This window comes from Lissotriton vulgaris, chromosome 3_1 (assembly GCF_964263255.1).
Source record: "Lissotriton vulgaris chromosome 3_1, aLisVul1.2, whole genome shotgun sequence".
NCBI classification, from domain to species: domain Eukaryota; kingdom Metazoa; phylum Chordata; class Amphibia; order Caudata; family Salamandridae; genus Lissotriton; species Lissotriton vulgaris.
The window spans coordinates 428,578,339-428,594,060 of NC_141689.1; the positions used below are offsets into that span (position 1 = coordinate 428,578,339).

At 47.8% G+C, this 15,722-nt stretch overlaps 1 protein-coding gene across 1 annotated transcript in view; it reads right to left on the reverse strand.

Annotated features, from left to right (window-relative positions):
- ANKRD55 (ankyrin repeat domain 55) overlaps positions 1-15,722 on the reverse strand; it is a 1,082,889-nt gene that overhangs the window by 736,913 nt on the left and 330,254 nt on the right. Inside the window, exon 3 of the mRNA XM_086960649.1 lies at positions 12,139-12,269. Coding sequence (XP_086816775.1) covers positions 12,139-12,269 — 131 coding nt within the window. The remainder of the gene's footprint in view (positions 1-12,138; positions 12,270-15,722) is intronic.

The window sequence follows — 15,722 nt, forward strand, 5'->3', positions numbered from 1 at the left end:
CCAGTGCTGCCAAAGTCTTCCAGAACATTGTCAAAGACGTCCTCCTTGGCCTGCAAGGCATACTCAACATGAGCGGCGATAATGTGGTGCATGCTTCAGCTTTAAAAAAACATCTAATTCGCCTCCAGGCAGTTTTCTCACGTCGGGAGCGGACTCACGTTGCACCGGGAGAAATGTGACTAACTACAGAACAACATCAGCTTCTTTGGTTACCATTTCTCTGACAAAGGCATCAGCCCTGACCCCAACAAGATGAAAGACATCCAAGAAGCACCTGCCCCAATGTCAGTGTCCGGAGTCCGCAGCTTGCTGGGAATGGTGACCTACTGCGGACGGTTCATCAAGAACCTGTCAGACCTCACCGTCCCACACAGAGACCTCACCAAAGCAACCCCCTCGTGGGTGTGGGGACCGGAGCAAGAAGATTTGTTCCAACACACACCCAGTCCGCAGATACAACAGTGGTGTACTTTGACCCCGAAGAGAATCACAACTCATAGCGGATTCCAGCTTCACTGGCCTAGGAGCAGTCCTAGCCCAGCGACAGGAATGGGGATAATGGGATCCCGTGGCCTACGCTAGCCGCACACTCAAACCAACGGAGCAGCGAAACTCACAAATATAGCGGGAAGTGATCGCAAACCTAAGGGGTTGTCGAGACTTCTACATCTATTTATACCGCCACCCCTTTGCTAAAATCACCGACAACAAACCTCTAATCCCACTGTTTCATGGCTCATCATCACGAACCCACCAAGGATTGAGAAATGGATCCTGCAGCATCAAGAATTTCAATTCTCCGTCGAGTACCGGCCCGGCACCCGGCACCCGGCACCCGCAACCCTGCCAACCTCCTGCCCAGGCATGCCCGACTGGTCATGCCTTCTGAAGCTGAAGCCACGGATGATTATGTGAGGATGATCGTGGAAAGATCCAGGCCACTTTGATTTCCCTAGAAGATGTCATAGCGGCCACACAGCGCGATGACTGCTTACAGATTGCCCTCCAAGCCGTCACCTCTGGAGACTAGAAGACGCTACAAAATCCAACACCACTCTACACAGTGTCGGCTGTCGGTGACCAGCGAGGGTTGTCTCCTCGGTGGTACGCGACTCGTGCTGTCGTGAAGACCTTGCACAGAAAGCTGCACTCCTAGCACACGGGGCCCACTAAGGGATCGTCAAGTCCAAAAACTGGCTCCGAAGCACGGTCTGGTTCCCGGGCCTAGACCAAAAAATTGAGGTGATTGTGCAACACTGTCCTGTCTGCCTGGCCACCAGCCCACCAGATCGGCCGGAGCCCATCATCACTGAAGCGGCTCCGAGTGTCCTGTGGAATAGAGTAGTAGACTTCGGCAGTTTACAGGGAGGGAGACACATGCTAGTCATGGTGGACACATTACCCAGAGGTGGATATAATAGCAACATCGTCTGTGGCAGTGGTGATCCCGAAGTTAGAAAAGCTCATAGCAACACACGGGCTCTTCGGAGAAATTCGTACCGATAATGGACCGCTATTTACTGGCTTCGAACTGATGGACTATCTAGCATCCCACAATACCAAGCACCACCGGAAAACCACTCGATGGCCTCTAGCCAATGGCGAGGTAGAGTGCCTGATGAGAACCCTCAACAAAACGATCCAGATCGCTTTGGCAGAGAATCACAACCTGGAACAGGCATTATACCAGTTCTTAAGTGAATATTGCCTTACACCGCACTGCACCACCAGCATTTCTCTGAGCAAGCTATGCTTTGGAAGGACTGTGAGGGATACCATCCCACATCACCCTGTGTGAGAAGAAACACCTAACCCTCCGAATCAATCAAACTTCCGGACAGCCCGTAACAATGAAGAAGCCTCCTGTAAAAGACACGCTCGGGAACACCCTGTCCTAGTGGGTGACAGAGTGCTAGTAAGAGACCGCCATCCCAGAGGGAAGTTCTAACTGCCTTTTGAATTGAACCTGTGGGTGGTGGTGGAAGTTAAAGAAATTCCAAGAGGACATCATTGAAGAATTCCCTGCAACTCGCCTGTCAGGAGGAGCTGCTGCGACAGACCCTCAAGGTACCAGCGAGGAGTGTGACCTACCATTGGATCCAGATACCCTCTCGGAGGACTTACGTGCACGCCCTCTCTCAGCACCTCCCAAGATATGGAGCCTAGGCTCCCAGCTGCCTGCTATGAGAGTTCAGGAACTAAGGACACCGAACAACAGAAAACGCCATCGCCAACACCTTCAATGAGAGGTAGCCAAGCACGGTATGAGTTGCGATCGCACCCGAAACCATCTCAGAAGTATAAAGACTTTGTGTCTGGCTAATCCGAAGTAACCAACAAGCCTGCTTCTGCGGACAGGTTATTTTGAAGGTGACTCTTTTCTCCATGGGGAGCTAGTGGAGCCTTCGTAGGTGTTGGCTAATGTGTTTGTGCGGTGGGGTGCCGAGGACAAGTCTGGTAGAGGTGTTCTGTATCGCCTGGAGTATGCGGAGTAAAGACTTGTTTATGCCGGCGTAGAGCACGTTTCCATAGTCAGGTCTGCTGGTGATGAGCGTGTTGGTGACTGTCTTTCTTAACTCAGGGGGGATCCACTTGAAAGTTTTGCGGAGTATTCGGAGGGTGTTGAAGCAACTTGAGGTGACGGCGTTGATCTGTCAGTTCATGGTGAGGAATGAGTTGAGTATGATGCCGAGGTTTTTGGCCTTGTCTGAGGGGGTCGTGGGTTTCCGAAGGCAGATGGCCACCAAGTGTTGTCCCATGCTGAGGGGGTGGTTCCAAGGACGAGGACTTCTGTCTTCTCAGGGTTGAGCTTATGGCAGTTGTTGGTCATCCAGATTTCTACTTTCTGCATTTCTTTCTGGAACCTGAGTCTGGGGGTGGCGGAGTCTTTGGTGAGGGAGAGGATTAGCTGGTTGGTGTCGGCACAGGATACATTGTTGAGGCTGTGTTGTCGGGCGATGGCAGTGAGGTGGATCCAGTCTAAGGCTGTTCCTTGTATGCCGGTGTCATGTAGTCTGGCGATGAGTGTACGGTGGGAGACGGGGTCGCAGGCTGTTGATAGGTTGAGTAGGATGAGAGCTGCGGAGTGTCCTTGGTCCAGGAGGGTGCGGATGACATCCGTGGCAGCGAGTAGGGCGGTCTCGGTGTTGTGGTTGCTCCGGAATCCGTATTGGGAACGGGTCGAGGACGACGTTGTCTTCGATGAATCATATCAGTTCCTTGTTGACTGTTTTCTCTGCAACTTTGGCAGAGAAGGGAGGAGCGAGATGGGCCGGTAGTTCTTGAGGTTGGTGGGGTCAGCTATGGGCTTCTTGAGCAGGGGCCTGTCTTCTTCGTGTTTCCAGACCTCTGGGAAGAGGCCTGTTTTGAAAGTGGTGTTAATGATGTGTTGTAGTTTGGGTGCGATGGGGGTGGTAGCTCTGTGGTAGATGTGAGGGGGCAGGGGTCCGTGGGGGGCCCTGAGTGGATGCCTTTCATGGTCGAGAAGGTGTCTTCGGCTGTGATCGGAGTCCAGGCAGAGATGGTGGACTGGCTGGTGTGACTGAGGGACGGGCTACCTGTGAAGTCTATGGGTGGTTGGTAAAGTTGTCGTAGAGGTTTTTGATCTTGAGGTGGAAGAATGTTCCAAGCTTGTTGCAGAGGTCTTGGGACGGGGTGATGTTTGTGGCTTTGCTGCGGGGGTTGGTGAGTACCTGAATGACGGTTAAGAGTTCCTTTGAGTTGATGGAGTTTGCAAGGATTTTTTTGTGGATGAAAGACCCTTTGGTGGTTCTGATTTCGTTGTGGTAGCCCATCATGGCGTCCTTGTAGGTGGTGTAGTTTTCGGGCGTCTTGGTGTTTCCCCAGTTCTTCTCCAGGCTTCTGCAGGTGCATCTAGATTCTTGGAGGTCAGTGGTGAACCAGGCAGCTTTCCTGGGGCGCTGGTTGTCGGTGTTGCATAGCGGCCGAGTTGGTCTGTGCAGTTGGCGATCCAAATGTGGAGTTCTCTGGCTGCGGCATTGGCGTCGGATGCTGGGGTGTGGCTGTCTCAGGTGAGGGTGGAGTTGAGTTGCTCATCAGTGACCTTGCTCCAGTTCCTTCGTGGTGGGCGTGGGGCAGATTTGAGTGCATTGGGTTTGTCAACTGTGAAGTGTACGCAGTGGTGGTCGATCTATGGGGGTTGCGTTGTGTGGCTGAAGTGGACCCTGTTCCCTGCTGCAAAGATGGGGTTTGTCCTGCCCTGTGTGTTGGTGTGGTGACGAGTTGGTTTATTCCAATGTTGGTGAGGTTGTCCTGAAGTGGGGTGGAGTTGGGGTCACTTGGGTTGTCGAGGTGGAAGTTCAGGTCACCGATGAGTATGTAGTTCATTGAGGCCATGGCGCGGGGTGTGATGAGGTCGGTGATGGCGGTGGCGAAGGGGTCGGGGGTCTGTAGGCGAGGGTTCCGTGGGGCGTGGAGTTGGGGCTGGTCTAGATCTGGAAATACAGGTGTTTGGCGGAGGGGAATGTTTCGCTAGAGGTGGTGAGGAGTAGGGTGTTCTTGAGGGCGATGGCAAGGCCCCCTCCCGGGTGGTTGGGACGTTTCCAACACTCGGGATGTTATTTTGATGGAAGTTTTTTAGAGATTTAGTTCTTTGCAGATTTGGCTAAGCGAATATAGTTTTAAGTTCAGAGGTATTTTAACATAGCCACCTTGACTCACAGAATTATCACGTTACACGCTTCCCCAGCACTCTGATGGCCACAGATATAAGCCAGCTGGCTCTTCACCTGGTTTCTTTTGCTTAAATGATAGGACTCAGTCAGGCCCCCTTCATTGCTGATTTGAGCAGCATTTGCAAGCAATTTAAAGTGCAGAGGTGAGTGGCCACACATGTTAGACGTTTGTTTCAGTTGGTTTATCCACTAAGTTTAATTTCGGTGCTGTATCTTCTTTTCTGTATTGTTGTCAAGACTTGGGCGAGTCCAATACTCCCAGTCGCACAGGGGAGAATAGCCACGACCACCATGTACGTGACAAAAGTGGGCTGGGCTGGCGTACACCAGAAGAGCGGTGGAAAGAGTTAAAAAAAAAGCCTAAGGATCCGGGCGTGGTTCAGTTTTGCTGGCCGATAACATACCAGTGACTATGTGTGGTCATTAGTGAGCGTAAGACAAGGCCCAACGAAGACACTACACTGGTGATGAGGTGGCCAAGGCCCCACAGTGTACCTAGCCACCTGCGATCCTAGCTGCACCCGTGCAGCCCCATTCACCACCGCCACTACTGCTGTGTCACTGCTGCCTCATTTTCCTTCTCTGACTGCTGCGCAGGAGAACACAGCCCACAGCCAAAATGCCCCGGAAACCCGACCTGGGCACAACCACCAGAGGTACCTCTAACTAGCAGCGGCCCCTGCTCATTCCACCTGTTCCGAGAGGCGGAGCCCTCCTCACATGCTGCAGCGCACCCTGATGGAGTCGCACCGGCATCGCGACACAGAGAGCGACTCCACCTGCCACCACGTGGAGCGTCTGCCTTCCCCGCTGGTCCTGGCCGCTGCACACCGACGAGAGAACAGATTGTCCAAAGTCCCTGTAGTACCATTGAATGAGCAGTCGCTAAGCCCATGTAGCTCAAAGGGTGCTTTCTGCCTCACTCAAAGCCCTTCAGTGGACCCTAGCTGCAACCTACTACCCACAGCAATCAGCCAAAATACTATCAGGGGTGCGCATGGCCAGTGCTGCCTCTATTGCTTACCCTGGCCTCTGCCACGGCCCCGCCAGCAGCTTTCGCATAAAAAAAATATTTATAAAGACACAAGGAGAAAACCCCCCAACAGCACAGCGCTCTGCTTGGCCATCTACCGCTATGACTTACTGCTCATCATCATGGCATCAGTCCCGCCACTGGAGCCCTGCACCATCACAGGGCCTCCACCATTCCAAACGGTGTGATGGACAGTGTAGGTTGAACGCCTAGAGACCTAGTTCAAAGCTGCAGAAATTCCAGCGCCACGCAGACGTCCCCTGCTGCTCCACCTGGGAGGGACCCTGACTATGAGCGGTTCCTCCTCCGCCAACCACAGCAGCTGCCGGACGAGTAGGTGGACGTCTTCTATGGGCGACTGAGGGAGCTGGCCAGCACGTGTACTCCAAAATGAAGATGACGAAGTCTGATCACAGTTTATTCAAGGATGCGCGTCTTCCAAGTTGGGAGAGCGCATCCTGCAAGAACACAACATGCCCATGAAAGATATCTTGATGCTGGGGCATTCCAAAGAGTTGTCCAAAGCCCGGGTGGGCCATATGGACCCCCACTCCTCAACACCCATCAAAGAAGAACCGATCAATTCCTTCCAAAATAAGAAGCGGGGAAGCAAGCCGAAGTCCACCAAACCATCTCCACACCAGACCAAGCCAGGCCCACAGAGTCACACATGCGGGTGATGCGGAGGCCCGTACTCCGACAGCGGAGCTTGGCCTGCGAATGGCAAAACGTCCAGTACGTTTGGTAAACAAAACCATTTCTCCAAAGTGTTCTGCTCCTCTCAAAGAAGACAGCCCAAAGGCCCAAAGAAACTAGTGCGTGCAGTAGAACCGCACCCAGACGACATGTCAAGCATTGACATGGAGGAAGAGGAAACAGCCACTGTCCACATGGTGAGAACGCTGGATATGCAAAAGGCTGCCAGGCAGACTGCACCAATGTGAGAGATTGGAGTACAAGACCTCTCCATTGTCGCTTTCATATACACAGGAGCCACCTGATATCTGCAAACGTCTACCGTATTCTACAAAACCCGCCAGCGCTTCGCAGCAACCAACTTGAAAGTATACGTGTTTGGCAACCGCTCCCCGCTGAAGCTGTGTGGTGTCTTTCAAGCAGATCTTTCTCACAATGCACCCATCAAAGTACAAAGGTTTACGTGTCGCAAGAAGGTTTGGGATTCCTACTCAGCTGCCGCACAGCCCAGGACGACCTTGACCGCCTACTACAGGACTTTACACCGCTATTCGATGGAATTAGGTGTTTGGAAAAGGACCAGCCATCCAGTTTTATATCGACAAGTCAGTAGCCCCGATAGCTCTCAGGCACAAAAGGATTGCTATTCATCTCCGACCAAAGGTGGAAGCCGAACTCTGACTCCTAGAGAAAGCCAGCATCATCGGATGGGTGCGACGACCAACACCATCGGTATTCCCCATCGTTGTAGCAAAGAAGTCCAAACAGCCCGACGCCGTAAGTGTCTGTGTGGGCATGAGAGTCCAGAATTTAGCGATCAAGCGGGAGCGCCACCTCACACGGACTAGATGACATCATCGGTGAGCTGGCAGGCTCCAAATAGTTCTCCAAGATGTACCTCCAGTCTGGCTAACATCAGATTCCATTGCACCCAGACTCCTGCCCCATTACCACCTTCTCGACTCACGCAGGGCTCTGGAGGTACACCAGGCTCCACCTTGGCATCTCCAGTGCTGCCAAAGTCTTCCAGAACATTGTCAAAGACGTCCTCCTTGGCCTGCAAGGCATACTCAACATGAGCGGCGATAATGTGGTGCATGCTTCAGCTTTAAAAAAACATCTAATTCGCCTCCAGGCAGTTTTCTCACGTCGGGAGCGGACTCACGTTGCACCGGGAGAAATGTGACTAACTACAGAACAACATCAGCTTCTTTGGTTACCGTTTCTCTGACAAAGGCATCAGCCCTGACCCCAACAAGATGAAAGACATCCAAGAAGCACCTGCCCCAATGTCAGTGTCCGGAGTCCGCAGCTTGCTGGGAATGGTGACCTACTGCGGACGGTTCATCAAGAACCTGTCAGACCTCACCGTCCCACACATAGACCTCACCAAAGCAACCCCCTCGTGGGTGTGGGGACCGGAGCAAGAAGATTTGTTCCAACACACACCCTGTCCGCAGATACCACAGTGGTGTACTTTGACCCCGAAGAGAATCACAACTCATAGCGGATTCCAGCTTCACCGGCCTAGGAGCAGTCCTAGCCCAGCAACAGGAATGGGGATAATGGGCTCCCGTGGCCTACGCTAGCCGCACACTCAAACCAACGGAGCAGCGAAACTCACAAATATAGCGGGAAGTGATCGCAAACCTAAGGGGTTGTCGAGACTTCTACATCTATTTATACCGCCACCCCTTTGCTAAAATCACCGACAACAAACCTCTAATCCCACTGTTTCACGGCTCATCATCACGAACCCACCAAGGATTGAGAAATGGATCCTGCAGCATCAAGAATTTCAATTCTCCGTCGAGTACCGGCCCGGCACCCGCAACCCTGCCAACCTCCTGCCCAGGCATGCCCGACTGGTCATGCCTTCTGAAGCTGAAGCCACGGATGATTATGTGAGGATGATCGTGGAAAGATCCAGGCCACTTTGATTTCCCTAGAAGATGTCATAGCGGCCACACAGCGCGATCACTGCTTACAGATTGCCCTCCAAGCCGTCACCTCTGGAGACTAGAAGACGCTACAAAATCCAACACCACTCTACACAGAGTCGGCTGTCGGTGACCAGCGAGGGTTGTCTCCTTGGTGGTACGCGACTCGTGCTGTCGTGAAGACCTTGCACAGAAAGCTGCACTCCTAGCACACGGGGCCCACTAAGGGATCGTCAAGTCCAAAAACTGGCTCCGAAGCAGGGTCTGGTTCCCGGGCCTAGACCAAAAAATTGAAGTGATTGTGCAACACTGTCCTGTCTGCCTGGCCACCAGCCCACCAGATCGGCCGGAGCCCATCATCACTGAAGCGGCTCCGAGTGTCCTGTGGAATAGAGTAGCAGACTTCGGCAGTTTACAGGGAGGGAGACACATGCTAGTCATGGTGGACACATTACCCAGAGGTGGAGATAATAGCAACATCGTCTGTGGCAGTGGTGATCCCGAAGTTAGAAAAGCTCATAGCAACACACGGGCTCTTCGGAGAAATTCGTACCGATAATGGACCGCTATTTACTGGCTTCGAACTGATGGACTATCTAGCATCCCACAATACCAAGCACCACCGGAAAACCACTCGATGGCCTCTAGCCAATGGCGAGGTAGAGTGCCTGATGAGAACCCTCAACAAAACGATCCAGATCGCTTTGGCAGAGAATCACAACCTGGAACAGGCATTATACCAGTTCTTAAGTGAATATTGCCTTACACCGCACTGCACCACCAGCATTTCTCTGAGCAAGCTATGCTTTGGCAGGACTGTGAGGGATACCATCCCACATCACCCTGTGTGAGAAGAAACACCCTACCCTCCGAATCAATCAAACTTCCGGACAGCCCGTAACAATGAAGAAGCCTCCTGTAAAAGACACGCTCGGGAACACCCTGTCCTAGTGGGTGACAGAGTGCTAGTAAGAGACCGCCATCCCAGAGGGAAGTTCTAACTGCCTTTTGAATTGAACCTGTGGGTGGTGGTGGAAGTTAAAGAAATTCCAAGAGGACATCATTGAAGAATTCCCTGCAACTCGCCTGTCAGGAGGAGCTGCTGCGACGGACCCTCAAGGTACCAGCGAGGAGTGTGACCTACCATCGGATCCAGATACCCTCTAGGAGGACTTACGTGCACGCCCTCTCTCAGCACCTCCCAAGATATGGAGCCTAGGCTCCCAGCTGCCTGCTATGAGAGTTCAGGAACCAAGGACACCGAACAACAGAAAACGCCATCGCCAACACCTTCAATGAGAGGTAGCCAAGCACGGTATGAGTTGCGATTGCACCCGAAACCATCTCAGAAGTATAAAGACTTTGTGTCTGGCTAATCCGAAGTAACCAACAAGCCTGCTGCTGCGGACAGGTTATCCTGTGATCAAGTAAGATTATGCTATGATTATTGTATCTGAACTGGGACTATCACTGGAACTTTACGTTGTTTACGTTTTTAGTTGTCCCTGTTGGATTATGTTGTTGACATTTCTCAGTAAAGGAGGAATGTAGTGTTATCGAGACTTGGGAGAGTACAATACTCCCAGTCGCACACGGGGGAACAGCTGTGACTCCCATGTGCGTGACAAAAGTGGGATGGACTGGCGTACGCCAGAAGATCGGTGGAAAGAGTTAATAAGAAGCCCAGGGCTCCGGGCGTGGTTCAGTTTTGCTGGCTACTAACATACCAGTGACTACGTGTGGTCATTAGTGAGCGTAAGTCAAGGCCCAAAGACAACGCCATATTCTATAGGAAATGTCTTAGCATTTGTTTCTGTCCCGAGGAAGCCATCAATTGTCAAGGCCAAAATGCATCGACAATTTCCTGTGGATTGTCTAATAAATATATTGAGCAGCACTGAAGTATTGCGACTACAAGTAGGAAAGATATTAAGAAAGTGTTGGTATCTTCATGGCTCGACTGACTACCTCTATGTGGACTCATGACTTAGACATACTTAGTGGAAAGTGCACAGGTGAGATAAGATAGTAAAATAAATGTTCAACATTGTATAAAGAATACTGTGCATCTGTGTTTTGTGGTATATGTTGTTTAAAAATGTACATACAAATGTATTTTGGGACTCTGGGGTACTTTAGATGTAAAGAGTGACGGGTCATATAACATGGTTCATTGACTGTAATAACATGTTTGATTAAATCAGGTTACAATGACAATTAAAGGTCATATTATCAAGGCTTCTATGGGAATTCACAAGGGCATACTATCAAGCCCATTATCTCCGCTTTAGGGGAAGTTTCCTGCAGATAAAAGCGGCGATAATGTATCGCCCTTTCTTGATAACGTAGCCCATAGTGTCTTATTGTGATCACCTCTTTAGAAGTTACCAATCCCCATTATATACACTTTTTTTATTGCTCATGTGTTTAAGCCCAGGTTCTATAGGGTTATATGGGCCAGCCCATCCTTCTTTTGCCTAACTATGAAATAGAATCCTCTGGCTGATTTGTACATCACAGTATTAGCACAAAATGCAGTCCATGGATTTCACACTCTATTAGACATTTGCTACAGAATTTGAAGGATTTGCAGTTACCAATGATTTTAAATCAAGCTAAATCAATATGTGTGCGAGAGTGTGCAGTCTCTCAAGTATGAACGCATGCTGCAGTTTTGAAGATTGTGGTACTTCTCTATAATCATAGAGTGCTTGACATTCTATTTTTACATTTGTTGTATGTGCATTTCAGTTCACATGAATCATCAAAGCACTTACTAGCTCCTTGCTGTGCCACAAATGGAAGTCATTTGTCTCCTCTCTTAAAGAAACGGAATGTATTTTTCTGAGATTTTACCACACCACAGAAATACCATAACAGGGTGTTTGAAAACCAGAGCCATCAATCTATCCTGTAGTAGAATAAAGGTGAAGTCTATATAATATGATATGAAACATAATTAGCCATATGCATTACACTCACTATACTTCGACATGGCTTCAGACATGGATTTACAACTACAGGAACAGAAATAAGAAGATGCTTCAGATTTTTTAATGCTTTCTTTAGCTCTTGAGTGACACCACCTTGACTTGTTTTTAGGACGCGTCTGAGACAACGCGTGTGCTGTAGCACGTTGTTAGGTCTCGCCGAGATATCATATGACGCTCGTGAAACATTTTGGCTATTTACAGGGGGTTTAGAGCTCGCCCATTGCTTACCATTGGTTGACTTCATCATTGCTCACATTTGCTTGTTTATCTTTGGTAAGCACCTGCCGGCTTCACTTCCTCTTCGTGTGCTTTGTCTTTCCTCAGAATATGGCCCAAGTACTGCTTCCTTGCCAATAGTGTGTACTTCCACTGCTCGGACTCTTGGAGGTACTCTTTATTCTTTTACTTGCAGCCGTCCCTCCCACATTGTTTCTTGCAACAGCCCTCCCACCCCTCCCGTGTTGTTCCTTGCCCAGTCCCTTCTGCTCCATCCTGCATTATGGCTTACCACTGTCCCTCCTGCTTTGTTGCTTGCCCTGTCCCTCTCCCGCTTTGGACTGAGACAACCAAACTTATTACACATCGCTACAACCAATAGAAAATGCAATAACATTCAGCAGCAAAGGGCTGCAGCCATTCTAAAAGTGGGGACCATTAGGTGAAAAGCTTCTTACACCAACCCAAAACCAATGACCCTATGCTCTCTTATCTACTTTTTTTTAGTTTCAAATTATTCTAGATCTTTCTATATTTCGCTCGAAAATAAACAAAAAACTTTATACCAGGTATGTTGCCAGAGATAAACTGGTTCGTCCACAGGCATCTTGAGTATTAATATTAGCGCCCATCTTCAGTAACAACTTTACTGTATCAAGCTGGCGTCCAGAAACAGCATGCATCAAAGGTGTGCAACCTTGAAAAACAAAACCAAACAGACTTTTCAAAATGCAAAGAGTTTAATTTCCATCTCAGCACATTATCATTGTCATTATCTCCATCTGGCACATACATGATGTCATTGCATGATGCGTCATGAGCATGCGACAGAGATGCTCTGTATTGCAATTAGAGATACAACATTTCCTGTGTGGTCGGTATGCATTTAGTAAGTCCTTTAAACCGTGCTTTCTTTCGACAGATTAGACCCAATTATGAGCAAATACACATCAACAGAATGAGTCATCCATGAAAGAGCGAAATAGCAGTAAGGTTTAAAAGGATGCACGGTACACACTGAGCGCAAACAAAAAGTAGAATACATATTTAACAACTGAATATTGCAGGTGAGTCTTTCAGTGAAGATGTAAACAGAGATATTGTAATGCAGGAACCACCAAGGATTTGCAAACAATTTACATTTTAGCAAAGTAGTTGCCGGGGGCGTAAAGAATCATGGCTGCAGTGCATTAATCGATAAGAGCGTGCTTTGAAATACAGAGACTGTTTTCAAATCCTCAATCACAAAAAGATTATTATGTGGCATAGATTTTTATTTATGAATTACGGTCCAAAAACGTTTTAATTCCCTTTCTAAAATATTTCCAAAATGTGTGCAAAATGTGTCTGGAATTGCACCCTTTACTAGTTCATTTACATACTATACACACATGTGTCTTCATTAACATTAACTCTTTCAGCATATCTGTAGGGAACACACATAAGAGATTTCAATTCTCGTCACTGAGACACGTGTCAGAGGGGGCAATCATGAACTAAGACTCAGGCGCAAAGAGGCAACCTGGATCATGCGCTTGCACAGAGTGAAACATGGCCAAAACTCGAACAATGAGTTTCATTACTTTCTTGGCTCATAACTCTTTATCATTAGACTTGAAAGAACATCATCGGACTTGTAAGAATATCACTGGACTGGCAAGAGTCTCTGAAACATTAACTTCAATAGTCTGCTTATCTGCTATTGTTGATTCTATAGGCATGAACTCACATGAATTATGACCAATTGCAATATTTGCTTGTGCAGCATGTGCTAATATTTTTATTGTCTTTATTTTTCATTTATGTGTTTGTTTTTCCCCTCCCCCCACCCCCGTTTGAGCAAATTACGCTTTTCTGATTAAGACATTATGTTCCGTGTCCTATACACATGCTTGACTCGAAGCATGTGTCTGTGTGAATTATTATTTCTATGCATTTAATGCTCTTTGCTTTGTTCCTACACTTCTTTTTCTCTTATCCTGTACTTGACAGGCTCGCCTACTTGGCCCTTACAGCTCAGTTTTTCTGATCATTTTCATACTGTTTCTATACTTCCTTTGCATGTTTTCACCGGCTCATCCCTGCCCCGCCCCCCTTTCCACTATCCCTGCATCCAAGGACTTCCGTTTTCTTTAGTCTTTAGACGTTCTAGTGTTTTTGCCTATTACGTGGAGCTGCCCATCCGCCTCATACTTAGGGAGGTGAATGCGTCCCGCTTCTTTCCGTATCCAGATCGAGCAACAACCCACAATCACCGTGCTGCTTGGCAGGTAAGCCTCTGACTCCCGGGACCTAGTTCCTTTTTTTAGTTGATTTGGCGTGTGGCCGACAGTGCTCTGTCCGGGCACTTTCATTTATAGTTTATTTCACTTTTGCAGCGCCACCGACGTTGACGGCTGTACCCGCCCGTCATTCCCAGTTCCCTGACCAGGGAATGTGTACTTAACTTTACTTCCACCATCAGTGGCTTTTTTCCATGTCACCCGATACAGAACTGGGTTGGAAATATCACTGGTTCCCCGGTGAGCGGCACACGTTACGTTGATAAATTAACACGCTTATTTCGCGTGTGCTTTTTTTTTTTGGGCCATACTTAGACTGGCATTTTTGTTTATGTCCCTCCACTGATCTCTCCCAGATTTTTTAATTTCAGGTATTCTTCTCGTCGCTTCAGTCCATTTTATTTCAACTCCTTTCATCTCTGACTCCTTTTTTCCTTACTCCACCACACTTATTCTCCTGTCTTTCTTATTTATGAACATTCAGGGGTCTTTATATACGATGAACCGTTCAATTACAGTACTATGTGTTAGGTATTCTTTTTCAGATCATAGTGAACTTATGTAGACTTTCTGGTATTTTTCCTTTCCCATTGTGACCCAATTTTCGTGTTTTGAGCGGATTGCATTAGTGATTGTTTACCATCCGTTAGAAGAATTCTAATTATTTAATTTAATTTTATGGTATTGATCGATGATTCCGCACCAGCAATATGTTTTTATTATCCATGTAAGCACTGTTTCCCGTGGGAGCAGAGTCCCTTCAGTGCACTCCAAGAGAACAAAAGTTCTTTGACAAATTTGATAACAATTCTTATATCATATTTTTAATCAATGTTCATTTTTATTCTTTTTTGGTTGTTTGAATTCCACATTATTCATTCATAATGTCTTATTATTATAATTTCCACAAAAACGAACAAAGGAACATTGCCATGTCATAATTGTGGGAACTGCGATTCCATCATCAAAGGGAACGAAATTGCCCACCCACTATACGGGACCAAAATTAAACTTAATATCAATAGAACATGTGACAGTACCAATTTAATATACATGTTGAAATGCCCATGTGGCCTCATATACGTGGGAAAAACAGCCAGAAAAATAAAAACGAGACTTGTTGAACATAAAAGTCACATTCGTTTAAATTCAACAAAATCCACAGTGGCCATCCACTTCAATGAATCTAATCAAAAGGGGAAGGATCACTTGTCCTGCATAACATCGGGTATGCAGGAATGGTTCTTACTAGTCCCAATAAAAAACCCTCATGCACGTGTTGGTTAATGGCGATGTTAAGCGGTATATCTTGGTTCTCCGCTGTCCTTTACACGTGTCTGCATAATCATGGGGTTTAGTGGTTTATGCAACCTCCAACCGGGAGGTAATACCCTCAGTTAAAAACAGTAGTGATCAGTGATATTGAATGTGACGTGATGAAGTGAAAATTAGTAAAAAGTCTCTCTCTTCCATACAAATATTTTAATAGTTCTGGTTTCTGGAGGCAAATTTAAAAAAATTGCTGTAGGTGAACAAGAGTGGTTATGACTCTTTCACACTAGAATTGTGGTATAGGTCGACATGTTTCAGCCCTTGGGTCGCCAGAAGGTCGGTGGGGCTTTCATCAGGACCACGGTGCAAAGTGTATAGAGACCTCTCACGTCTCTATATGTGAAATTTCCAAGTAAAATTAGATTTAAAGGAACATGTTGTTATGCTGTTCCTAAAAAGGTCAAATAGTACCTGTAAAGAAAAAAGACATACTAGACAATGGGAAAAAGGGGTATGGGAAAACACATATGACTAGTCAACTGGTTTATAAATACCAGGAACACATATAACGCACATTGGCGTAGCAACTGAGAAAT